Genomic DNA, 27,943 nt, shown 5'->3' with positions numbered 1-27,943 from the left:
ACCTTTAGCTTTTTCAACTACTGATTTCTAGGTAAATCAGATCCACATTAGCCCCCAATTAACTGCATAAACAACTTGTGCATGCTGTTGTCTCACTAAAATATGCTTTTACAAGTTAGTTTGCATAAACAAAACTAACAGGTTAACAATGTACATTATAAATGCATATTATACCATAGTCTCACACGTATATGATGTTAATGTCTCCCTTAATTCTCCACTTATGTTTCTTAAATAAAAAATGTTATAATAAGTTCTAATTAAAATTATCTAGAAATCATTAAGGAACGGTGAGTTTCATTGGTGGACTGACAGCAGGGGTGGGGAGTATATTGTATTTTTAAGTCAGATTAAATTGGTTGTATGTATCTGATGAAGTCTGGTCAATTGGCTGGATGAAAAGCACTTCATCTGACCTTGTTTTTACTTGTGAATTAAATTTGAGTGGTGTTTTTAACGTTTTGCCTGCGGCTTACTGTTTTTGGATTTTCTTGTACACTGGTACTAGTATGCTCATTCTCGAGTCATCTGGGATACACCTTTCTCTCCATACTGATATGACTACCCTCTGGAGCCATTTTTTCCCCAGCTCACCCAACATATCTGCCATGACATCATCCGAAACAACTGCTTTCCCTGACTTAATTTTCTCAAGTGCTGTCCTTATTCTTTTCATCGTAGGTTGTGTCTAAGGCAGTAAAGCTTCTGTGGGAGTTTCTTCATTTAGAAGCTGCTGGAAGTACTGCCTCTATCTCCCTTTGATGTCCTATGGATTAGTGCACATATTGTTGCAGGCATCTCTTATAAAGGGTATCTGATGACGATCTTCATCTTTTGTCTGTGCTTTGCAACTTTATATAACTTCTTTGTGCCATGTACTGAGTCACTTTCCAGAAGCTGGTAGAATGCCACTGATGCCTTCTTCTTTTGTTATTGCAACTCCTTTCTTAGCCTATTTATTAGCCTCTATTCCTTCTTTGCCTGGTCCATCTTTTCTATCTTGCACTTGTTCCTGCATTCCTTCTTTCTTCTGATGACTTCTAGGGCTTCTGCATTGCATCACCAGCTTTCCTTATGTACCTTATTCCCATTCCTGGCTCGGCCTCATATCTGTTCTGTAGCCATCACATATGCTGTTTTGATGCACTGCCCTTCTTCTTTACACTACCTATTTTCTCTTATTCCTGAGGTGCTACAGCCCTGAGTAATTTGTGATAGCCTTGTGCTTTTTCTCTAGTCATCTTCCAGGTTTTCACCCTAGGCTCTGTTGACCTTAGAGATTTCTCTAACCACTGCTTGCAGCCAATTACTTTGAAATCATCTGTTCAACCCTAGTGCTTTTTTCTTACTAGGAGAAAATCCACCTAAGTTGCATGTTGGCCACTCTTTTGCTGAACCATGTTTTGACCACCATCAAGCCATTTGCCTGACAGAAGTCTAAAATGGCCTCTCCTTCTTTATTCCTGTTTCTTCTCCCATGTGCACCCAAGCAGTCCTCATACCCTATGTGTATTTAGTTCCCTGTTATCAACACCAGTTTGTGTTGTCCTGAAAATGCTGTCTGAATGACTTCTGTGGGGTATAGAGAGTCTGATATTATGAATTAGGCCTTATCCTTACACTGAAGTTTGACTGCAATACGTCTATCATTAATTCTGATGACATCCTTTACTGTTTTCTCAAGACTCCCACACCACAATTCCCACAACATTTCTAGTTTTTCCTCCTCATGTGTAGTAATCTCTGTGTCCCGTCTTGTCTCATGGATAAATAGAATGTCCAGCTTCCTCCTTACCATTATGTCATCTACTTTAAAGGTGCATCCTGTCAGTGAACCTATATTGAGTGAAACAATCCTTAGTTCATGTTTGACAGGTGGATTGGTTTTATGCCCAGCTTTTGCTCAACAGAACTATCCCAGGTAACCCAAGCTGCACAACCAGACACCAGATGGCTAGTAGCTTATTGACTCAAGGCTGATGGGCTCTATGATGAGTATACACTGGTAAATAGGGACACATACACCCCTCCTACCATTGGCATGGATCCCTGGCATAGGTCAAAGTATACAAGGTCCTCCACCCACTTATCACTAGAAAACACCCATCCCCCTTTTTGGCGACATAAGTCATATGATTGCATTAGCTAGACCCGATTTTACACTATTGACTGTTTAGCCCTACCACAATGTGCAATCTGTGATCCATGTTCTCCTGTCTAGAGGATACTGTGTACCACAGTTGATGCTGAAAGAGGTTGGTCTATACAACTTCTATAAATAGACATCGGGTCAGTGCTGCTGCCCACAGCTCCAGTCTTGAGTGAATTTGAGGTGGAAACACCTGGCATCCTTTTGGGAGGTGGCAAAAACTCCAAAGAGAAACAGGAAGACCATGCAAACTCCACACATGCAATGATAGATAGCAGGTCAGTATTAAACCTTATACCCTGTGCATGGCAAACAAATACTTTAACCATTATGTCACCTGTATATGTGGCCTCAGGCCCCATGGCAAAAATGCTTTTATGTGAAATGTCAGTAAAAGACAATCTTTACCTTTGTTAGTGTTATTTTTGCAATTTTATATGGTGCAAGCATAAATTAGTTTAGTTATTCCTTATGTGGTAGAAGAGTTGTTAAGTTACTGGTCAGGGTTAGTAATGCCTCATTCAAGAGCAGATACATTACCATAATTAGTATACTTTCAACAGTGAGACCATTATTTACTCCTTTAAATGGCTATAGTAACTGCATCATTTGCATGCTTTCAGATATTGTTTGACATCAGTCTGTTCAGATTATAAAACCAGTGCCTTTATAGATTCATAGGTAGGTACTAGACTATTGGCCCTAGGGCCTATATAAGCCTAGCCAAAGGTACCCTGGCTTTCACCACCCAAGAAAAATGATTTTCCTGTGCCACTTTCGAGCAGAGCCACAGAAGTGATCCCCGGGGTGAATTTCCTATCTCATATCCAATCATCAAGATTTTTCTTGAAGAGTGCTAATGAGGAGCTTTGTTTGATATAGATAGGTAGTTTGTATGGGAAGTCTCTGGGACATGAATATATCCCTCCAACATGTTCTGTTTATTGTGGTGACAAGGTTTAGGTCCCTAGAGTGTGCAGCTCGTAGGGATTGGGATTTCTTTAAGTGGAGCATTTCTAAAAGCACTGGGTTTGACATAGCTTTGTGTGTTAGGCAGAGACAGCCTCTGAGTAGGCGATATACGATGAAGTAAAGCTGCAGTTTTTTGAAATGGTCTGCGTAGGGCATCTGTTTGAGGCCAGTAATCCTCTTTGTGAGGTATTTCTGTGGCCTTTCCAGTTGTTGTTGATGTCTTATGAGGTACATACCAAAAGGGGCAATGTACTCTATAATGGGTCTAATGAGTGATAAGTAGAGGGGAACAATGACCTATTTTTTCCTGGATGAGAAAACTTTTGTGATGAGGTGTGCCACATGGAAGGATTTTTGGACTACTGTGGCGATGTGATTATCAAAGGAGAGACTACTGTCATCTGTGTCCCAAGGTCTCTTATCACACTTTCGGTATTAAGTAGACTACCGCCTATATGGTAGTTCATGGGTGCAGAGTTTTTACCAAAAGGGATGACAATGCACTTTTTGGCATTGAGCTTGAGGCCATGGCTTTGACACCAGGCATCTGTCTCAGTGAGGCCCTTTTGTAGGATGTCCACATCTTTTGGACTTTTGATTATGGCTCCTAGTTTGCAGTCATCTGCGAACTTTGTTAGCCAAAGACCTTCTGTGTTGGCCTGTACTTCAGAGAAGTAGATACCAAACAGGAGAGGACCCAGGACTGAACCCTGTGGTACTTCACTTGTCACTAGTCTGAAGTTGGATTTGGAGTCTGCTACTTTCACAGTGTGGGTTCTGTCAGTGAGCCACTTGGCCACCCATCTTGTGACATAGGGATTTATACCTAGTTTAGTGAGTTTATCTATAATTCCAGAGTGGGGAATAGTGTTGAAAGCCTTGGCAAGATCTAGATAGGTTGTGTGAACCACCTTACCCTCATCTACAGCTTTGGTGACTGCTTCAAATAAGTCTATCAGGTTTAGGAGACATGATCTGCCTTTTACAAACCCGAACTGGGTGGGGTCCTGAGTTTGGAGATTACCAATGTCGTTGTTTATAAGTTCCATGATGATATGTTCCATAGCCTTGCAGACCAGGCTCGTTAGGCTTAATGGGGTGGTAGTTTCCAGGGTCTGTGGTGGCTCCCTTTAGGGGATGACAGGGGGGTAAAGTTAGCACTGAACATATCTGCCAGGATGTTGGCAATATCAGTTGGTTCTTTATATTTAGTGCCATTGTGCTGTAACTCAGAGCAGATCTGAGTGTTGCCATTGAGATTCTTGACATAGCTATAGAATGCTTTGTGGTTGTCTTTAGAGTCAGTGGTGATTTTGTTTTCATAACTAGCTTTGGAGGATTTTATGAGGGATCTCAGCTTCTTACTGAGGCTGACCAGGGAGTTTCTCCAATCATGGGATTTTACTCTTTTTTGCAACAGTTTGTTTCTTCTGTTGTAGAGTTTGTTTATGGCAGTGGACCACCAGATTGGCTTCCATTTTTTGCAGGATAGCATCTTGGTTCTGTTAGGGATTGCACGATCCATGCACTCGTGTAAGTGCTTATAAAGTGTATTTGTGTAGGATTCAGCAGTCATGCCTCTATTGTCTGTCAGCATGGGTGTCGTGAAGTTTGCCACTTCTGTCTTAAGAAGTGTGAAGTTGGCTTTGGAGAAATGTTTTACTGTGGTTTCCCTAATGGGGGGTGGGGGAGGGATGTGGATGTCTAGGGTGATTAGCTTGTGGTCGGATCTGACCAATGAGGAAGTGACCTCTGGTGTGGAGCACCGGTTGCCCATATTGGTAATAACCAGTTCTAGGATATTGCTGCCCCTGGTGGGGGTGTGGATAAGTTGATCCATGGCATTGGAATTTATGAATTCCAGAAAACGTTGAGCACAAGAGTTGGTACATGAGTAGTTTTCCCAGTTAATGGTAGGGTAGTTGAAATCGCCCATTATTAGGGTGTTAGGTTGTACCTTACTATTTTCCAGTGTATCAGGAAATGAGGAGTGGGAATCCTGGGGCATGGTGGGGAATCTGTAGCAAGCTACAATTTGGATTGCGTCTTGCCCAGAGTTAGTTGCACTTGGATAATCTCGGATGCATTATGCTGAGCAACTAGCCTGGAGGTGTGGATATCCTTAATGAATATGGACACGCCTCCACCTTTAGTGTTTCGGTCCAGGTTAGGTGGCCGAAAGGTGTGATATGAATTATAGCCTGGTAATGCAGGGGTACTCTCTGAAGCCTTGAACCAGGTCTCTGTCACTACACAGATGTCGATGTTCTCCATTTTAAGGAGTGCCTCGAGTGAGTGCATTTTGAGGTTTAGACTTCTAGCATTGAGTAGCAATACCCTTAGATTCTTCTTGCCTGTACCTGTTAGGGTGGTGAATTTGTCATTTGAACCTTGCCTAAAAAAATCAGTATAGTGGTGGCTAGAGCCTTAGCCAGTATTCGGAATCCCAGGGGTGACAGGTGCAGGCCATCTCTGGCAAAGCATTGTGGTTTGTCAATCATGTCATCCCAGGCAGACAGATACTGGATCCCCTTAGAATGACACCAGAAGCTTAGCCAATTGTTGAAGTCAATCATTTTGTCCTTGTACTGTGTTATCATTCTGGGTGATGGCAGGATGCTACTCAGGGCTAGGGTCATACCTACCTGGGCTACAAGATTGGACAACTCCTCCATGTCCCTTTTCATGTAGTCGAAGGAGGTACATCTCAGGTCATTCACACCAACATGGACAATGACAGAGTCATATTTATACTTGTTGGGGAGTGACCTGAGTGCATGCGTTATGTGGTGGATCCTGGCACCTGACAGGCAGCTGACAGTAACTTTCTCCTTGTTTAGCCTGGTGAGTGGAACATCAGTGTGCCTGACTATAGAGTTACCTATGACTAGAGTGTTGGGTACGTTGTTATGCCTTATGGGCTGAGTTGCGCACTGAGTTTGTACGCTATGTGTCATTTGGGTTGTGTTGGGGGGTGGAGGTTGCTTGTGTTTCTGCTTTGGAGGTCCCTGTTGCTTTGGCAGGTTTTTACTGAGAGCCTCCATGAATGTAGGTGTGTGATTTGTGTTTCTATGTAAGTGTTTTGGTGGTGTAGGTTTTGAGGGACTATGTGCTGAGTGTGGTGTGGTACAAGTGTTTACCTTCTCCTCTTGACTGTCTAGTCCAGTCTTAGTTGAAAAGAGCTTTGCTTCCAGTTTGGCTATATAAGTGCATCTGTCACAGGTTGCAGTGTTGGGTGGTAGGAGGAGAGGGTTGTCTGTGTACATGAGGCAATTACTGCATTGCCCCAAGATGCCCAGATTCATCAGGTAGACAGGAGAAAACACTGGGAGCTGACCCTTAGACATGCCTGGATAGGTGCTTATTTGTTAAGTACTAGAAACTGTTTTCCTCTAAACAGTGAGAAAAGTTGAGTGCTGTAGTAATTTGTAGCTTATTTAGTGCTTACAATATGTTCTGAACAAGTGCTGAGCTCAAAGAAACAGATGAGTGCTGAAACAAAAAACTGGCTAGTTCTAAGAAAAAAAATAAGCTAGAAGGCTTCCCTCCAACACAGAAAGGCTTGACAGCTTAGAAGCCTACAAATAGTCCTGGACATAGCAAATCAATATCCAGACTAGACTACCCACAGGAAAGACAGGAAACAAGCTTAGAATTTTTTTTTTTTTTAGTGGAAAGAGAGAAAGGAGTAGCAGAAACTAAGCTGATTGGCCTTCTCAAATGTTCTCCCTGTATTAGGTAAAATGAAGTAATGTCCATTATATTCTTATACAACATATGGCACTAGGGCCATCTCTGTGGCCTTTGAGCAGCAGAACGTGGCTTGCACAAGCTGCACATTTCTTGGACTGTATATCTCTGCATACATACGCTGCAAAGCATAGCTTGCACTACATATCTCTGCATGTACGTCTACAACAGGGCAATACTGAGAATAACTTCAGTGTAGACAGGCTTGACATGCTTCCTTGCATTATGGACTCATGTAGTAATACATAAACATTTCTCCTCTTTTGATCCTACTATGGGAAAACATGGCTGTTTAACTTCGTATCACATAACCTGTGTTGTATCCATTATGTTACTTTCCTGCACTGTCTGCAGTATATACCTCACCTCTTTCTTCTTCCTGTTGTTTTGGCCATCTTGCAAAAGCACATAAAACTTTATTCTGTCAGCGGATATTGTTGTATAGTTTTTAACATCTTATCCTTGCCTGGTACATACCCTCTGTATCCTGTAGCTGTAGATCATGGTAGCTTGCACATTGAGCCTGTTTGCATCACATCTGAGCTTAGTGTATGGCATTCCTACTAATATCCACACACGATTGCATTGGTTCTTAACTGCTATGTCTGGATTGGGTTGTACATTCCTCACATCTGTGTGGTTGCTTAGTCCTATTCATTTCACTAGGTAGATCTAAGTATACTGTGCAGGGTAATGTTGCTTGCCATCCCCAGTAGAAATCATGCCACGTACCTTTCCTGATATTTATTCTTCACCAGTTTTTCCGCATATACATGCACACCTATACTTCCTTTCAGAAAGCTGGCAAGATTAAATGTCTTCCCTGTCACTTCACTTCTCTTTAACTGCCTGTGTAGTGGTGCAGCAGTTAACATTGTCACCTCACAGCAAGAGATTCTCAGGTTCAATTCTCGGTTGTGGTACCTTCTGCACAGAGTCTGCGTGTCCTCCCTGTGTTTGCATAGGTTTCCTCCAGGCACCCCCATTTCCTCCCACATTCCAAAGAACATATGCATCTGGAGTTTTCTCCCTGGGCCTTGACTGAAAATAGGCTCTGTCCTAGTCAGACATTCCTGGTCAACAAATGTGAAATAAATAAATCTATCTAGCCAGACATTTCTAAAATGGTGACTACAATCTTCAAGATGAGATCCAGGCATTCTTTGGCCAAGCTTAAAGCATATCTAAAAATATTATAAATTTAAAGTATTAACTATCTAGAATTATTTTTATGTAAGGTCATGTTAAATGTAGAAGGATAATAGCCAATGAATATGTGTGTATAAAAAGTGACTAAATGATTGATGTAATATTTGTTAAAATGGTGGAGCTCAGTGAGGCAAGCATCAGGTGTAAAGCATTAAGCTATAGCTTGTGTTCTTCAAATGAGTCTGTATGTATGTACTTGTAAATGTGTGGTACAGGTGGGAGATTTTTCTGCAGTGTACCATATGCTGTTTGTGTGTTGAGACCCTATATGCTTTTCTGATATCTAGGGAAAGTTCATGGACTTTTCTATGGTTTGAGGTAGACTCACAGTGATAGATTTTAAGAATATATAAACTCAGCTACAGTCCCTTGGGCAGCTCTTCATCTTAGATGCTCTAGATAACCATACTTAATTCTGTCTGCTAATTTTATATTCCCTTTTGGCCTCAGAACACAAAGGCCTCAGGATTTTTTTAACCCTGTAATGACTCACAGTGCATGTGCTCAAATGTTCTTTTTCCATGTTACATATTCTGGGCTATGCAATTCACATTTATGCCTTAGTACGTGGTTTTACTATCAATACATGCATGGCTTTTGTTGCTTTTCACTTTTCTGTATGCACAGCTGATTTTGTGGTGCTGTAGCCTGTTGTAAATCTGGCATCAGGTCACATAATGGCTAGTGACTATTTTCAGTGTTCTTTTCAATGTATTTATTTACTAATGCATAATTATTTACTTCACCTTGCATCTGATAACTACAAACATGTTTAATCCTTCTTTGCACTAATGCAAAACTCCCATCCCGATAGCTGTTATAGTTTGGTACCATTTGGGCCACTTGTAAGCTGACATTAGCTAAGCTTAACTATTCCCAGCACTACGCTAACGATGATTTGAGGGCTGTGGGGGTGGAGGAGGGGCTGGGATGTTCTGGAATCAGCAGTTTCTTAGGATGCATTTCATTAAAGCTCCTGTCAGGGTTACTCTCTGTCTTGTAGGCTGTGGACAGATTATGCTGCGTGCATTTCAAGCTCTTTCACAGCAGTAAATCCGCAGGCATTGGGTTGAATGCGTTCTAAAGTGAAACAGAAACACCAAGGCATTGTGTCAGTTTATAACATTTGTATTTCTGTGAAGTCAAATGAAATTTTGTTTCCATATCGATGAACCTTCTGGAGGTTGCCTCATCAAATGAAAAACTTGCTCACTGGCAAAGAATCTCTCATTATTGCCAGCTACTTACTTTTAAGGCTCTGAAGCAACAAAACCGTTCAAATAAATTGGGAGGTGAGTTTCTTGATTGCGTAATTTTCTAGCAATAACTAAATTTTGTGGGCATACCCCTACTGATAAGAAATACTTCTGCTCGGCTTTTAGCTATGCTTTAAGATGACAATTCTATATGAAGAAAACCATGTTCCATACTTTTAGCTTCACTTTTTTTCCTGCTGGGGATTAGTACTTAGTATATGGTTGGCTTCCTCTCTGTGTAGTCAGAATATGGCCCCTAAAAAAAGATGTGAAAGTCACATTTCTTTCTAAAATCACAGATTAAGAAAAGCAGAAAGTATATTTTTTTAACTTTAAGATAGGTGCCCTGCACAGTAAGTTTATTTACTGCATTATTTACATTTTAAAGCAGTTGCACAATCCTACAGAGTGAAACAAAAAAACTTTATCCCATCTCAATGCAGAGCTAGTAATTTGCGTTTGGTTTTCTGTTATAAAATGTTACAGAATGTCTGTATAAAGTTCCATAGTCAAACAAGCTACAGTACTAAATCAGGTTTTTTTTTTCAGACATTAGCTTGTTTTGGAAGGCAACTAATTTCTATGATTAAATTAGAAACAAGTTAAAAAACTATCAGCTAACTCCTCCAGTTAATACAGGAAGAGTGTTGTTTGAAATCAGAATCACTTTATCTAATGTGACAAAATGGAATTCCATTCATCAGAGTTATCATGGAAACCAAAAACTCATACTAACAAAATTTCTAGTATTGCCAATTTATAGTGAGCATTTAACATAATTCCGAGGACATTTCCTACCAAATTCTCCTCATAAAATTCATTTTATTAATGTTTCCCATTTAGTTACTGAACTGAAGATGTTGTTTTAAAGATAATGTGGCATATGAAGCTGACTAAAGGAATGGTAATGTTACTGTTGCTATGGAAAATGTCAGTTGTGTAATGAATTCATAAGGCAGATTGTTACATGTTTAATGGTTCTCTGAGTGCATGCATGAGCCTTTCCCCTATAGAACTATGAAGAAAATATGACCAGTCTGTCTCGGCATTGCATACAAGTACTTATAGTCATAATAAATGCAAATATTGATAATATGACAATGCATGTTAAACCATGATGAATATATTACACCATCTGCTTGTACTCAACTAAATTAACTTCAAATTTCAGCAACTGAACAGAAAATGCTAATTACCTTAGAACTATAAGGGAATGTTCAGGAAAAAAAATGATAATCTGAATCTGACCATGCTGTGATAAGTAGTGGGGTTGAAATTACATGGTATGGCCTGATAAGGATTAGATATGCATAAATGCCAACAGATATGGGACATGCTAGGTACTGATACTAGGCATGCTAGGGACAGGCACATATGCTGAAGCCATTTAGTTATGAAAATAGCATTTACCATGTAAGTGAGTTAACCACATTATAACACATCATGTGATCTGGGACCATCAGCATGCAGGTTGCATCCTTGATGCAATGCATGTTCAATTGTGCATCAAAATGCCCAATATATGCTACACAGGCAGAGCAGAAAGCCCATACAAGGGGACAGAGCAAAATGGCAACTGGTTTTAATTTAAAAATGGAACAAAATGGGGTGATAATATAATCAGAAGGGAGGAAGATCAAGCACAGGAGCGCACTGAAAGACAGAGGAAAGGGAGGACTGCTATGTGAGTGAGGAAAGGAAGCTATTCCTTTTTCTGTACTAGTGCCCTTTTTAGAAGAAAGGCAGAGGAGGAGATAAGAATGGGTGACATGGACAGAAAGTAGGATATAACAATAGCCACAAGGGTAGGCACATAAATGTATAATGCAGTAAAGACTGAAAGAGGAGGTGATAACACAAAATGGGGACGACAATGAAGAGACACACATATACACATACACATACACATACACAGAGGGTGGGCAACTGGTGATGGGGAAGATGAACAGCGAAAAGTGTGAGTGATACATAAAGATGTGTAACACCATAATAAGAGTAGGGTAGGTTTATGACGACCTTCTAAACCATCGTAGAGGGGAGTCTACCCACATATCGGTACTGATGTCAAGGGAAGACTGCACTGCTCATAGACCATTTGTTTGGGCTAAGCTGGTAGCAGTTATCAGCCATGTTCTTTGCTTCCTGAGTTTATCTAAGTTGCAACTTTGGGTTGGAGTTGCACTACATTCTTTAGTTTGTTGCATTTTCTTCTTCTCTGGTATGTAGAAACCATGTGTCTTCTTACATTGGTTGCAACATATTTTAGCCAACAAGGCTGAGGCATTGACATAATGGTTGTCTAACTCACAGATGCAAAGTACATGTGGATTTGCTCCTGGATACCAGTATGGGTGTTAAGTTGTAGGTCCTCTTCAGTTCTGACCATCTGCTGCATTTTCCTCCTGTTCTGGACCTCATGTGTGTGCAATGTGACCATTTAAAATGTGCACAGTTTTCTAGCCTGGCACCACCATTACACATTTAAAGTATGCTACTGGTTATAGTCATTGTGTGACTCACCTGCCAGTCATTGGAATTTTTGAGCATGTAGATCATGTAGGATGTGCATGTCTATAGAGTTCAGCATTGCAGCTATCACCCTGGCCTTGCAACTGACTATATGCATCCTGTTGACATAGAAGGGCACTTCTGCCATGAGACTCCTACACCATCCAGCCTTTGTACGCCAGAGGATGCCTTCAAGCTCTCCAGCTTTTCTTTCACAGGATGACCCTCATCAACCTGTATAGAAGCTGGCCTGGAGACTGCTGAGGACACTGATGTTAGTGCAGGACATGGTGACCAAAACTGAACAAATTAAATGGCCACTGGTTTGAAAACAGGGGCATGTGGAGTTGTACACAGTGTGGCAAATGCAGGGACATGTTATACAGGCTGCTACAGTAACATAAATAACATACCGAAAACTAGAAATAGGAGGAGGCAATGGACAACTCGTTAATGCTGTCATAGTCTAAAAGGTAAGCAAGCATCCCTGAAGTGGTATGCAACTTCAGGAAAGTTGCCATATTTATGGTGTTTCAGGAATAACTGTCACAGAGATGGAGATTAGTACAGTTGCAAATGCTTTACAAACTGGCACTTTTACAAGAACAAATAAGAACTATGTAATGGTAATCCTAACAATGAACATTAAAATGCTGCATTAGTACAAAGGGTAAAAAAACAGCCTAACTACAAGATTGCACAGGGACAGTACAGTTGTCATACACATCAGTTATGGGAATCACTGCACAGCTAAGATCACTGGCAAGAGTTACAAATACCTTGAAAACATAATAGTCCTAAAACACAGAAGTATGCAATGATGTGTTTGTAAAGTAGAATGAAGAAAACGGTCAGTGCTGTGGAAAATGGGTGAAGCAGAGATACAGTTCTGCCAGTAATACAGTGACCTTTACACTCCTACCTGGATTGGTTGGCTTACATCCTCTGCAAGTCTATTTTCTGCAGTTTCTTCCTCCACTGCAAACCACACAAGAAAAAATATTAATCAGACCAGTATAACTATGGGAAGTAGAACAAGAATGTACCTATAATATAAGGCTTACTGTAGTATGAGACAGCAAACAAGTAATGTTTTTGTAATACTGAAACCTCTCTCTCTAACCTATTCTTCCCATTAGTAGAGAAGGTGTGGGTAACATCTCTTCAGATCACTATATGTGTTCACCAGAATAGGCGATGCCAGTGACCTCATTCACCATTCGGGCAAGCAAACAGGGGGCATTCATTACTGTCTCTCAGTAGGATCTCAAGTGTTGCAAATGCAACAGTGCAGAAAGGTCTTAATCTCCCTGTTGCTCCATGTAGGAGTCCTGCCACACTCCACTCAGATCCTGCAGCAGCGATGTCCACTCGACATGTCAAATCCAGGAGAGAAAATGATTGCTAGGGTGCAGCAACAAATGATGCGGACACCATATAACGTGCATCAGTGGAAACAGTAGCTTTTCTATGGCAACAGGATGCATTAGGTCAGTTGCAAGGGGCAGGGTGATAGCTGCATGGCCAAACTCTATGGACATGCACATCCTACATGCTCAAACATTCCAATAACTGGCAGGTGAGTCACACAATGACTATAACCATTAGCTTACTTCCAATGTGTAATGGTGGTGCCAGGCTACACAACTGTGCACATTTTAAATGGTCACATTGCAGACACATGAGGTCCAGAACTGGACTTGCCATGGATTGCTTTATGGGTGCTATTCAGAGAATGTAATGCTAAATCACCTCATTAAGATAATTGCCACAGTAAGCACATTTGTTACATCTCAGAGATTTTTTTGTGCTAACACTGCAATGGCCCTGACAGGAATATGGCAGACTGTGTTGAGGTCACAGGGTAGAGGCAGGACATGTTGCAGTTCTGGGGAGGCATCCAGCTGCCAAGGCCACAGGGAATATTCAGAACAGCTGCTGTTCCAGTAGTAAGGGTTACAAACCCCCATGCCTCACTATACAAACACAAGTTGTAGAATTTTGGTGGAGAAACTATGCAAACCACATGAAACATGCATGACAGGTTCTATACCGTTTAGGGGTAGAGATCCCTGTACAGCACAGGGATTCTATTCTTCATACCTATATGGAAGGAGATGATAGACTTGCAGTGCAATGAGCAACTGCTTGGCTACAGGCATTGGTAACAGGGATGAGGTATGCAGGTCACATGCCCATCTATAATATAGTCTGGCACAAAATCACAGCAGTTATGTCACAGCAATGCATAAGACACTACACATTACAAGGGAAAAGTAAGCAGTGATGTGGTGGGTCTTGCCCAGATGGACACATTCAACCACATGGACACATAAACGCATTCAGCCACATGTTCCTATTATGGTGCCAACCAAATAACAGTGCATAGAAAAAATCATCCCACAGGAAACTGATGTTCACTTCAGTCCCTACTTAACCATGGTAGAATAATCCTGGAGAAGGATAAGGCAGACAAGGCCTTCACGGACCAGGTGAGGCAGGAAATTGTGCAGCAAATAAGTGTTGTGGATGGACACAACCAAACAGTGCTGCAGGTGTGCTGCAAGTTCACTGGCATGAAATGTAAGGCATAAAAAATAAAACACAAGATATAGCTGCAGCTTTGGTGCCATTCCCATAAGACATAACCAGCTGACAGAGGTTGAGCAGGTTCTTGTAACTCTCCGGGAAGAAACTGACATGACACAATTACCAGGTAGTAGATTGGATGTGAGAATTGGGGATTGCCCAGGTGACCAGTGACAAATGTTAGTCATGTAGGACATTGACAGCACATCATTCTGGTGTACTACCACATGGCCATGAGCATTAATGTCACTCATGAACATCAGGGTTGAAACTATAAACACCTGCAGCACAGGTTGCTACTAGCCACTTCTGGGGGGCGGAATATATCAGGTGAGTTCTGTGATATTTTGTTGCAAGTGGACATTGCAAAGTACACTCTCTCCTTACACTTGGCATACCACATTTCTGCCACTCGGGGCATTAAGCTTGCCACAGACACATCCTGTACAAACATGGATGTATACACTCATTGGCTATGTATATTTATAGCATGCAGTTGTCTGATGAACAGTGGTAGGGGTCACACATGTGATTTAAACATGGCCAGGTTATCTGTATACTTCCACAAATGCTACTGGTTGTGAATTAATCAGCATATGCTTGAGGACTGCACACACATGCCAATGGGGAGAGGCACACTAGAACCTGTCAGTACCATGAGGCTTTGTTATTCCATGATATTGCTATTAACATAGGTGTCAACAAACAAATATACAGGTCTGTTATCCAGGCAAACATGGATGCCATCAGATGTGTTCAGTATGTTATATAGGCTATGTGAAGACATCCTAGCCTCCATGAATGCTTCCAAACACTGAAGGCAATCCAGCCACTTAGCATATTTTAGTGGTATTTGTACCTACCTGCTTACAAATGGCAACTAAAGCCATGGTTGAGACAGATCTATTCTGCAGGTGTGCATGGCCACTTTGTACAGACAGCTAGGTCCACTACGGCCTCCACCCTGGCCATGACTACTCATATGGCCATGAGTGACACTCTTCTGCCACCACTATTGCCTCCACCTCTGACTGTGAACAATCATATGGCCATGGATGCCACTTTTCTGCTGCTAATGTGGCTTCAACTCTGGTTGCAGATCATCACATAGATGTGGGCAGCAGTCTTCTGCCTCCACCATCACCTCAAACTCTGGCTATGGATGACCATGTATATATGGATGAAATTCTTCCAGCTCTGTTGTGGGCACAGCCCACAAGACATCCCACTTAGGGTCATGGATGCTTACCTCAGGCACCACATATGACCCTTCTATGTATGCTAGCATTTTTGTTCCATACCATTGTCTCCTCATCAATATAAATGATGATGACTATAGCCTGCTCACTCCACTGACACATGATGTCTGATATACAGCATGAACAGTCCACACACTGTACTGCACAGCCTGGGTATGTAAATGTCTACATCCCTTTTGCTCTGTGTTGGTCATGTCACAGCTTATACTTGTCAAACAGTTGCTGCCTCTTTGATAGTCCCACAACATATTGTTCCACCCTGTCATATATCAGTAGCCTGCTACAGCTGCATCCTCCTCTAATTCCTGATCAATCTTCTCCTCCTCTGCTCCTCACACTAGCATTGCAGTCAGTGCCATAGTCTCTCATTGCTGTGTAGCATGATGCACGTCACCAATATCTTGCTGCACATTAGTACACTGTTGTATGATTTTTGCATTTCTGTCTGGGGATTGCAGATGGGAGTCGTTAGCCCTAACTCTAAGGAATATGCAGTATCACCTGTAACATGGAACAACAAACATCGTTATGAGTTGCCTGTCAATTATATTCATATGATCATGGGTTCTAGGCTTGGCAATTTGTGCATCTACCAACTAGATGATCACACGGAAAGTTCTTCCACAGAAAACATTGGTATAGATCTCACGTAATACATGTGGCAATCATGAAATACATGCATGACACACAAGACACATTGTTTAAAAATACCTTCTGCATTGCACAATTGATGGAATGGGAAACATTCTGGTTGATATACTGGTCTAACATGCCCAGACTAGAGGTCCAACAATTAGACTTATGGATTCAGTAAACTCTTTTGTGGATTAAATGGCATAGATAGAAGATAAGGGGTTATCTGGTCCCAGAGTCCTCCTGCAGAAGTGGGTCTCCCCCCCCCCCCACACCCTACTCTCCTGTATGCTGACTCTGATGGTAAGCTGGGTCAGGCAATGAAAAGTGCCTCTGAGGACATGCTCACCATCTTGGCCCTCCCACATGCACACCCTTAAAATGGTTAAATCCTAGTGACCATAGGGCTTGACGCATAATTCACCCATGTCATTATGGACCCTCTGGCAACAAAATAGGCATGCCCATCTTCCCTGCCAGCTTCATCAGATTCTGAGCACACAAGACCCATTATTTCACCCAACAAAGATAAATTTTCTTTTCACCTGTATATGCCTCACAGTAGTACTCTTTAAGCATACCTTACAGGATATCTCATAGAACGTACATTTAGGTTTCAAAGATGCTCATGTCCCTGTAACTACTTCCATGTCGACTACTTTCTCATTTATAGTAAATGTAGATGCAAATGATATTTCTCTTTTTCAAAACTTATCAAAAAAACACTGGAAATTTTGTCTCTCTTTTCACATGATTATTCATCTGGCTATTTATATTTTATAACTTTTCTGTAATTATTTTTATTTATGTGCTGTATTATGAAATGTTCAGTTTGCATGGAAGGTTTTAACTATTATTCTTATAAACTTAGAAAGTTGCTAGAATAACAGTACTTGTCTTGAAATCCATTTTCTGTAGGAAAAGAAGTCTGAAACTCAAATGTATGTTTTTATTTAGTGACTTTAGTCTTCATATTATCACAATGATTTTCCAGAAAACCACATGCTTTATGAGAAACCGACCAAAAATATGAGGCACAAACCTGGACATTCTGCGAAAAAAAAAAAAACAGGGACAAATTTCAGCTTGTTTTTACAAACTGAGAATTTGCTAGAATAACAGTATTTGTCTTGACATGCATTATCTGTAGGATACGAAGTCTGAAACTTAAATGAATGTCTTTATTTAGTGACTTTAATCCTCAGATTATCACAGTGATTCACCAGAAAACTACAAGTTTTATGATAAACAGACCAAAAATATGATGCAAAAATCTGGACGTGCTGAGAAAATCTAGACAATTGAGAGGTATGCAGAGAACCTTTACTCTACAGGCCTGCTTTGGTAAGTTCAGTTTGTGATCTGAAATTAATATTGCTCACCATTTCCTCCCGTTTGCTCTTCTAGGACACCTGTCAAATTTACGTCTGAGGAAGCAGTATGAGCATGTAAACAGTACTATGTTATGTACGTAGTTAGGTTAGTATGTTATATGCATACTTAAGTTAGTATGTTATGTGCGTAGTTAGGTTAGTATGTTATGTGCATATTTGGTTAGTATGTTATGTGCATACTTAGGTTAGTATGTTATGTACATAGTTAGGTTAGTATGTTATGTGCGTAGTTAGTACATATGTACGTAGTTAAGTTAGTATGTTATGTGCATACTTAGGTTAGTATGTTATGTGCGTAGTTAGTACATATGTACATAGTTAGGTTAGTATGTTATGTGCATACTTAGGTTAGTATGTTATGTACGTAGTTAGTACATATGTACGTAGTTAGGTTAGTATGTTATGTGCATACTTAGGTTAGTATGTTATGTACGTAGTTAGGTTAGCATGTTATGTGCATACTTAGGTTAGTATGTTATGTACGTAGTTAGGTTAGCATGTTATGTACGTAGTTAGGTTAGTATGTTATGTGATTACTTAGGTTAGTATGATATGTACGTAGTCAGGTTAGTATGTTATGTGCATACTTAGGTTAGTATGTTATGTGTGTAGTTAGTACATATGTACGTAGTTAAGTTAGTATGTTATGTGCATAGTTAGTACATATATTACTATGTTATGTACATAGGTTAGTATGTTATGTGCGTAGTTAGTATATAGTTAGATTACTATGTTATGTACATAGTTAGGTTAGTGTGTTATGTGCATAGTTAGGTTATTATGTTATGTGCATAGTTAGTACATATGTACGTAGTTAGGTTAGTATGTTATGTATGTAGTTAGATTAGTATGTTATGTGCATAGTTAGTACATTTGCCAAAACTGTTTAAACAACGACCCCAGTGATTGCCAAAATTAAATAAAGGTAATAAAATCACTGTGTTGCAGCCAGAACTCACCACAATTCCCCACAAGTACCAAACATTTTATTAGACCATTAAAATGTTTAAAAGTATTCATTAAGCACTTTCATCCCCTCAAAACGGGGACTCCATCACAATACATGCCTTCTATAAAATCCTACATATATAGCCCAATGTACTAGTGACATCACAACCACATGAATACATTTAAAGACACCATCAATATGTAAGAAAATACATACTTAAAAAACATTTATAAACATGCTTACCATGTTTAATACATTTAAAATAATCTCTCCTGCTTAATAAGCATTCTAACATAATCTTTTGTCCCTAGCTCTCTTAATTAACAGGGGTTTTACAGAAATAACTTCATTTAACCCAAAACCCTGCCCTGCCTGCAGCTTGATCTGCCACTTTACTTCTTTTTCTTCAATTAAATTTCTGTTATATGCATAGTTAGGTTATTATGTTATGTGCGTAGTTAGTACTTATGTACGTAGGTAGGTTAGTATGTTATGTACATAGTTAGGTTACTATGTTATGTGCGTAGTTAATACATAGTTAGATTACTATGTTATGTTTGTAGTTAGGTTACCACATTGTGTACATAGTTATGTTACTATGTTATGTATGTAGTTGGGTTATTGTGTTATGTGCATAGGCTGATATGTCATGTACATAGCTAGGTTACTATGTTATGTACAGTGCATATGATGGTATGTTATGTACATAGTTACATTATCAGTACATAGTTAGGTTACTATTTTATGTATGTAGTTAGGTTACTATTTTATGTATGTAGCTAGGTTGCTATGTTATGTACATAGGTTGGTATGTAATGTATATAGTAAGGTTACTATGTTGTGTACTTAGGTTGCTATGTTATGTATATATTTGCAGTTACTGTTATTCTTGTCTAATTTTCATTTTTGATTATGTAAGCACTGAAAACCATGTAGAAAATCTTATACTATGTTAACAGACAAAAAGCCAACAATTGCATTATTTTTATGGTCGTGTTATTATATGCATAAATACAACACATCCACACACATGCTCCACACATCATTCCCACTCATCCACATGTGGGAGCATGTCAATTTACTGACATCAGTTTCACTGAAAGTAAAAGCTGCACAGAGGTACATGCTCAGACCTCACTTGTATGCATGTATATATCATAATAACACAATCAGCCATGAAAAATGCAGTATAGGTTCCCAGAAAAAGAGACCACGAATCTTCACAATAATTTTATTAACGTTAAGCACTTTCACCCACGAACTCTTTCAATAAAACAAATATTTAGGTAATTTTGTTTTAGTATTTCCTTATTATTATTCACAAATTTTGTGGAATTGTCATAGTTTTTAACTCAATGTTTATTGGATTTTTTAGTGAGAGTTATCTGTTGTATCATAACTGTTTTTCACATTATGAAGGGTTAAATGGGTGGTCCTTCTTTTATTGAAAGAGTTCGTGGATTGGCTTAGAATTGATTATATATATTTTAAAAGTGAGTGTCTGTCATGCACTTTGTTCTGATGAAGCTCGGGAGATTCCTGGGTGAAATCGCTTAACGTTAATAAAATTATCGTGAAGATTTGTGGTCTCTTTTTCTGGGTACCTATACTGCATTTATGTATATATCATCCGATCACTATCTGCCCCCCCCCACACACACACACACACACACACACATATATATCACCCAATCCCTCCACAGATATATATCAGTGGACACATACAATGCATACCACACACGTTATCCCTCTCATCCAAATATGGGAGCATGTCAATTTACTGACATCAGTTTCCCCAAGGGTAAAAGCTGTGAGTGAAATTTGCTGACACTCCTTTGGTGATGTTGGCATATTTATCTTTCTTTACTATTCAGCAAGTTCAGAGTTAGTCTATATAAGTCTGGGGAGTATGGGGTTATTCTCCCACATGGGGTAGAGGGGTATAGGGTGAAAGTGTCCCTAAAAAATAAATATTTTCTCTGAAGCTGGTTTGTTATTGTTGGACATTTTTTTTTTCAGTTTATACCTTCACTGGGATTGTTTTCAGTCTAGAGACTTGAATCCCCCTGGCACACTCGCACATATAATAGTGGATCCCTAAGTAAACACACGCATCCATGTGCATGGAAACATTGATACACACACACACACACACACACACACACACACACACACACACACACACACACACACTCTCTCTCTCTCTCAGTCACTCAGTCACACTTCCAGTATCTCTTGTTTGTTTTTTGTTTTTTTTTATTATTATATTTATTTTCTTCCCAAGTCCACAGGATTGCTAATGGGTTCCATACCTTCACCCACTTTGCCCATTCATTCCTCCAATAGCTGAAAGCCTGACTTCCCTGGACAGAACAAGAGCCCTCCAGTTGATTTATTCCTTATCTAGTAAGCCCAATCAGCACATGCATTCCCCTGGATGCAAGAGTCTAGTGTTATAGAGTAGACAGGTCTATACAACCTGCAGACTTCCACTAGACCAGTCTGTACAATCTGCAAATTTCCACTAACTCCTTTCTCCAGCAGCATCTCACAAATACACATATATGTCATGGTGCACCTACAAATACCTACCACCCACCTGAGAAACTAGTCAGTATTGCATTGGGGAAACTCATTACACCATTGCTGAAAGCAAATTTGCCTACTTCTCGGTATGTGTTACTAATGCATTGGGCCAAGCCTTCTCTCTACCTGCAGCATGAAGAAGCCAGCAGTGGATGCTTTCACTCCCTTCCAACAATTCAGTTTCCAAAGATCGCAACCACATCTCCAAGAAGAACTGCTAAGGACATATGGTCAACAGCATCCTCTAATATTTTGCTGTAACCATCAACTTCCAGTATAAATGCCACAATGACTGCAATCATCTGCTCTCTGAAAAAATAGACTAGGACTTAAACAGAAGCTGTTCAGGTAGAAAAGCTTCAGCAAGTATTAGTTTAAATCTAAAAACTGTAGTAGTAATATCAATAGACAGTCTTACATCCCCTACGTTGAGCGCTTTAGTATGTCAGGGTGGTATTTTCACTTTCAGAAAGGTATGATCATTTAAGAAGATTCATTAACTTAGGAATGAGGTGAGGGACAGCTCAACTCAGAACCGCGACTGATTTATAGTGTGATTCTAGTATGCCAGGAAATTTTCCATAAACATAATGGGTATCTTTTTCATATGCTCCCCATCAATCATGCCTACCCTGGCCAGATGTGGCTGGTGAACCCATTGTCAAGGTACCACTTTTCATTCCTTTAGTACTGCATCCAGTTTTTCTAATTCAAAAGTAAAACACACTGCAGTGAGAATTCCATTGCTCTCCAACTACCCAAATCCTGTCTGCAGGATTACCATGTAGCTGTATCTTTATAAAAGGCAGGATACTTTCATTTAAATGGAAAATTGTTTTAAGTTTTTATTATTATTTTTTATCTTATTTAGTGAAAGGACATAAGAAAGGCAGCCATGATGCTGTTCACTCATTTCACAAAGCTAATAATGTTTTCCATTTAATTACTTGCAGCCAGTTTCATTTTACAGATATTTGGTACCACCAATTATTTCTCATTTGTTTTACCTTACTTACTTATACAGACTTTTGTGAATATTTTCTACAGCCTCATACAAGTTAATAAGGCAATTGTATTTATTAAGGTGCTATGTACTCACCAATGCAAAAATGACAGCTATTTATAAATAATAATCTATTTTTATAAAGAACACATTTTCTATTAATAAGTTTTTGAGCTGTAAGTCATTCAGTTCCGGGAATAGCCATTTACCAAGAGGAATGTTTGAGCCCAGGCTGCTGTGTGAAACACTTAATAAAACCTGTCTTGGTACTCTATAGATAGAAAGTTCCCATTTCCGCTAATATGCAACAACAAGCCTCAGATCAGATAACTTAAAGCTGGAATGCAAAGTAGGCAACCTCACATTACAAGATGTGGGGGGACTTTGTCCCTCATGTAAAAGTATTAATTGAATTTCATGTTGTTTCAGCTATTGCACTTTATGGTCAATAATGCATATCACAAGCATCTTTTGAAGATTTGCATGAGAAACTATGCAATTAATTATTTCAAGCATAATTAGTTTCAGCTTGTTTAAGAATTAGTTTAAGATGGTAGAATAGTTACCACACAAAAATAAAAAAAAAAATCAATACACAAAAAATGAATCATTGTGTATGCCAACATAAACAACAGGAATAGGCCACTTCTAATTTCTTCTCTTCTTGTGGGACATTTCATTTAATATCTATATATCTGCTGATTTTGTTAGCTGTGTTTGTATCCAGGATGTAGTATTTTTGATTGACTGATTGCTATGGAATGAAATGAATGCATTTTAATGCTGTGTATGTGAAATTCAGAATATTAGCATTACAAAAAAAGGAATTGATGACAGAAAACATAATCCCCGTACACTGTCATTTGGACTCTCTTATCTAATAATATGAAGCTACTGCAAACATACATATTTTGTCAGTTTTAGCTGTAGTAGAGTTTGTTCATGTTCTGAATTTAAAATGTCCATTATTTTTGTTTTTTTTTCCTTCTCAGACATACTACATAATATTTTTAGTGTCTTTATTTTCCACATCTGAGATGAACGTATGGAGAAATATTGGGTCTGCACAATCTCCCAGAGGAACATTGCTAATGGGCCCCATTTTCACTGAATGATCCCCTTTGCCATGCCAGTGACTATGTATGTTAAGTTACCCATTTATATAGTTATAGTAATCATTGGCCTCTTCTTGTAAAGTTCCTTATTTTAAATGCATTACTAATATCCAAGAATGTTTTTCTTTTAATAAAAGATATTCTGTAAAAACATGTTAGTGTGACAATACCTATTGTACAACTGACAACAAACAATCATTTGATGTGTTCCTTATTATTCTAATCAACATTTTCCCAAGATTGTTGTCATTTTTATTTGGGAGCAGTTCCCAAAACTGATGTGTCCAACACTATGATTAAATCCCATATTCTCATTTGATGAGCACTTAATTATACCCATAATTATTTTAGATCATATTGGGTCTAAAATGTGCTTCTGCAGATCACTCAGAGAAATGTCATTTTGAATGTAGCAGACTGACTGAGGTAGCCTCTACCATCCCCCTCCCCCTCCCCAGTAGGTTGTGCCTTCTGTACCTCTGACTTACTGTAAACAGCTCCAAAGTCACTATACCTCCTGTCATAGCTTTACCATCACTACAACCTCAGCCTATTGCTTGGGTGTGTATTGAACTAAATGTGCAAAACACACAATTAGTTTGGCCCAAACAAGTAGTTGACTTCTGATAGTATTTAAAGCTGAAGTGCTGGTCAGCCATCTGCAGTCTCATTCATACTGTACTACGACTTTTACGTATAGTGGACCTGATGTTAATCATTCAAAATGTGTTCAGTCTGAGTAAATATGATGTATTTGTCCCTCATCAACCCTCAACTATTTAATTATCACTTTGAAGACAAAATACTGGTTGAAAACAACAGCACTGCATATTATATCAACAACATCTAAAGTCAGCTATAATAAAGGAATCATTGTAAAAAAAAAATGTTTTTCTCTTTTTTTTTTTCCTTTGTGGATCAACGCGTCTTACCATAATTATGGATTCATTCTGTTATCCTGTTTCTCTTGGCCTATATGTAACATTTAATCACTTGCATATGTCTTGGTTTCTGTAACCTAGCAAACCTGCTGACATGACAGGTTTAATTTCTTGGCAGCAGTTTCACTAAAATGCCTGTACTTCTAATAATACCATAACAGGTTATAAACATACATCTCTCTAAATATGTCATAACCCTGCCTTTCTCCCACTTGATATTGTAATTCCTATTTATATTAACTAACTTACTTTTAATCTATAAACTGTCCAAAATTTTACATACTTTTATATAATTGTCATATAATTTGTATCTATTCTTAACCAATGTTTTTTATATTATGTCTAATTTGGTATAAACTGCATCTGTCTTTTCTGCATCATTTATAGAGTGCAAAATTGTTGTTATTAGAATGTTTTGAAAGGTTTTAGAGCTTTTCTCCCCAAGACTCCACTGAAAATGAGCTCCCAGCCAGTCAGACTTCCCCAGTAATCTAATGTCAATGAATAAATAGCATATCGGCTTGCTGCAACATCAGAATAATGAATCCCATGTTTATAGATACCTTGCTACACTTACTGGTAAAGCAGTCTTATTTTTCCTTTCTTATTTTTTATATGTATATGGATATCTCTCTCTCTCTCTCTCCATATATATAATATATGTATACACACACACACACACACACACACACACACACACACACACACACACACACACACACACGGGTCTACTTCTAATTCCCGATGACCAGAATACCAAAAATCCTCAGATGAAAATGATGAAGTCACAGAAACTCGAACGTCAGCATTTTACCATGGTAAATAAACACTTGGCCACTTCTAAATGGAACACACGCCGAGGCCAACATGCCCTTTTCTCCACTGTAGTGTGATCCCAGAGTCGGTATAATTATTTAGGGGGTGTGAGGGGGATGCAGTGGATGTTACTTACCTCAGCATGCTTTCTGTTTAGCATTACATAGATACATACCGATATTTCAAGCACAGGAATTAATTAATTTATTTATTTAACATTTGTTTACCGGGAAAGTCCGACTTGAAACTAAGCCAATTTTCAGCAGAGGCCCAAGGAGAATTGCTCCAGATGCATGTCTTTATAATATGGGAGATAACCAGAGCACCCAGAGGAAATCCATACAAATGCAGGGAGGATATGCAGACTCCACACAGAAAGCACCCGAGCCGAGAACTGACCAGGAGAACCTCTTGCTGTGAGGCAACAATGCAACTGCTGCACCACTGCGCTGTCCAATTAATGCCCTTCTAGCTTGCCAATGTACCAAAACACTTGTTCCCATAATAAGTATCCAGGCTGTTCTTAAAAATATTTAAATTAGTACTTGCTTTAATGTACTTTGGTAGTCTGATCAATGCATCAGCTGCTCTGTCAGAGAACCAATTAGTACACTTCTCATTCCTATAGAATCTTCTACATAGGTTATCTGATGATTCTCTAGTACTTTTTGTTAACCCCAAACATTCCCAGAGGTAGCTGTCACTAAATGCCCTATATACCTGAATAAGATCTCCTCTTAGATACCTGTAAAAGACACTTCACAAGTTCAGATATTTTAGATTTCATCATAATTTTCACATCCATGGATACCCTTGGTATATTTCCATTGTACTCTTTCCATTTTACTCATGCTTGTTTTCTTATAGGGTTTCCATATTGTTATTCCATACTCAAGTTTGGGTCTAATGTAAACAGTGACTTCATTATTTTTGATTTCCTAGACTTTATAAATCTTTTTATACAACCTATAGTTCTATAACTATTCTTATTCAATTGGTTGATATTATTAGAAAAACTCATAGCTGAATCTACCCATATACCCAGGTCCTTAAATGAGTCTACCGTTTCAATCACTGTGTGCTGTATTTAATATTCACCTTTCAATTTATGCCTACCAAATCTCATATGCTTAGTTTTTCATGTATTTATCAGCATATTATTCTCCTGGGCCCAAATGGTCAATTTAGTCAAGTTATTTTGCAAACATACCGTATCTGTAACACATGTAATCAGTTTACCCAATTTCAGATCGTCTGCATATAGACTGTAGAACACCTCAGATGAAAAATTTAGTCTAAAAGATGCAATCTGAACAACTAAGGGCCTAGGACAGAGCCCTGTGGGACACCCTGACTGTAACCAAGGATTCCACCTGTCCAATTGTTGTATGATACTTGCCATGTCCTATTTATAAGCCATGCAGCTATCCATCTTATCAAGAATACATCAATACCTAGTTGTACTAATTTAGTGATCAGTGTTATGTGTATGACCCTGTCAAATGTTGAAGTTAAATTTATATAAATTACATCACAACACAATTTTTCATTCATAGCCGTTATTATATTGTTATAGAACATCATGTTACAGGTGGTAATAGATCTGTTTTCAACATATGCATGCTGATATATGGTTTCAAGTCCCAACCTATCAAGTTCTGACAATAAATTATGCAATATTACTTTCTCCATTATTTTTCCACAACATGAAAGTAGACATGGATCTATATGACTCTGGGTTTGTCCTACTCCCCTTTCCCTTAAAAACAGGTTTAATAAGCGTACGTCTCCAATCTTGAGGAATCTCCCCATATTTATATGACCTAGTGAATAATACATATAATTGTACTGTAAGTTCTTGCTGAAGTTTTCTCAGGTCATTGTTACTAATTCCATCCTCTCCCTGCACTTTGTTTGGATCCAGTTTGCAAAGTTTGTTTTTGTGGAGCCAAACTGTTTTGCATAACAATTTGTAAATATATCTATAATCTGTTGTATCTGAGAATACGTTTTAGAATCTGCACACAGTTTATCAATTTGTATGTTGTTACTCCTTCCACATCTTCTGTATCTATAAAAAGGTTTCCTATTATGGTCAATATCTTTATATAAATACATTTTCTTCAAAATTTTCTTGATCTTGTCTCACACTATGCCTAATCTGTTTGTCCAGCTGGTTTTTCAGTTTTCAAAGTTGTAGTTCACCCGCTGTTCTATTTCTTACATTTTTTTGTCTCTCACCTTAATCAGATATCTTGTTCTTATGGAAATATATCTGCCTGATGTTCTATGCCTAGATCCTGATGTTAGACATTTTTTTTTCAATTTCACTTTCAAAACTTTCCACATTCCATCTGCAGTTTTTCCACTGAACACCTCACTCCAGTTAGTTTACATAGTGATTGTTCTGCTTCCATATAATCTGTAATTAACCTTCTGTGCACTGGCTTAGATTTCAGTTTGGCAGAATTATCTAGCAACAAATTAACCTTTATAACCCCATGATCACTGCACATCAATGGTGGTAAAACTTGACTTGAAGTTACAGTAATTTCTTTGGGAACAAAAGCAATGTCTAGTATGTTCAGTCCCCTGGTAGTTTTTTTACATTCTGAAGCAATTGCTGTTCCTGAATATACGCTGTGAATAATGTCCTTACTAGTGTTGTAGAATCGATATTATGTATGTTTCTGGTAAATTTAAGCCCCCAGCTAATATTATTCTTCCCTCTGGTATTTCATGCAAAAAATGTATGAATTCATCCAGGTCATCTGCACTTGACTTTGATGGCCTATACACTCCAACAATTGTTAT

General features: G+C 38.9%; 1 protein-coding gene across 5 annotated transcripts in view; it reads left to right on the top strand.

Annotated features, from left to right (window-relative positions):
* Positions 1 to 27,943, top strand: part of ACSL6 (acyl-CoA synthetase long chain family member 6) — a 1,926,773-nt gene that overhangs the window by 290,106 nt on the left and 1,608,724 nt on the right. For 4 of the 5 annotated variants that reach the window (XM_044069185.1, XM_044069183.1, XM_044069182.1 and 1 more), the window contains exon 1: positions 9,071 to 9,372. The exons of the other annotated variant lie outside the window; for it this stretch is intronic. In XM_044069185.1, the coding sequence (XP_043925120.1) occupies positions 9,249 to 9,372 (124 nt within the window). In that variant the 5' untranslated portion in view covers positions 9,071 to 9,248. Of the gene's footprint in view, positions 1 to 9,070; positions 9,373 to 27,943 lie in introns of those variants that run through there. 5 annotated transcript variants of the gene reach the window in all.

This window comes from Protopterus annectens, chromosome 4.part0 (genome assembly GCF_019279795.1).
Source record: "Protopterus annectens isolate FY-2018-M chromosome 4.part0, PAN1.0, whole genome shotgun sequence".
Classification (NCBI taxonomy): Eukaryota; Metazoa; Chordata; order Ceratodontiformes; family Protopteridae; genus Protopterus; species Protopterus annectens.
This window is presented reverse-complemented; position numbering and strand designations above follow the sequence as displayed.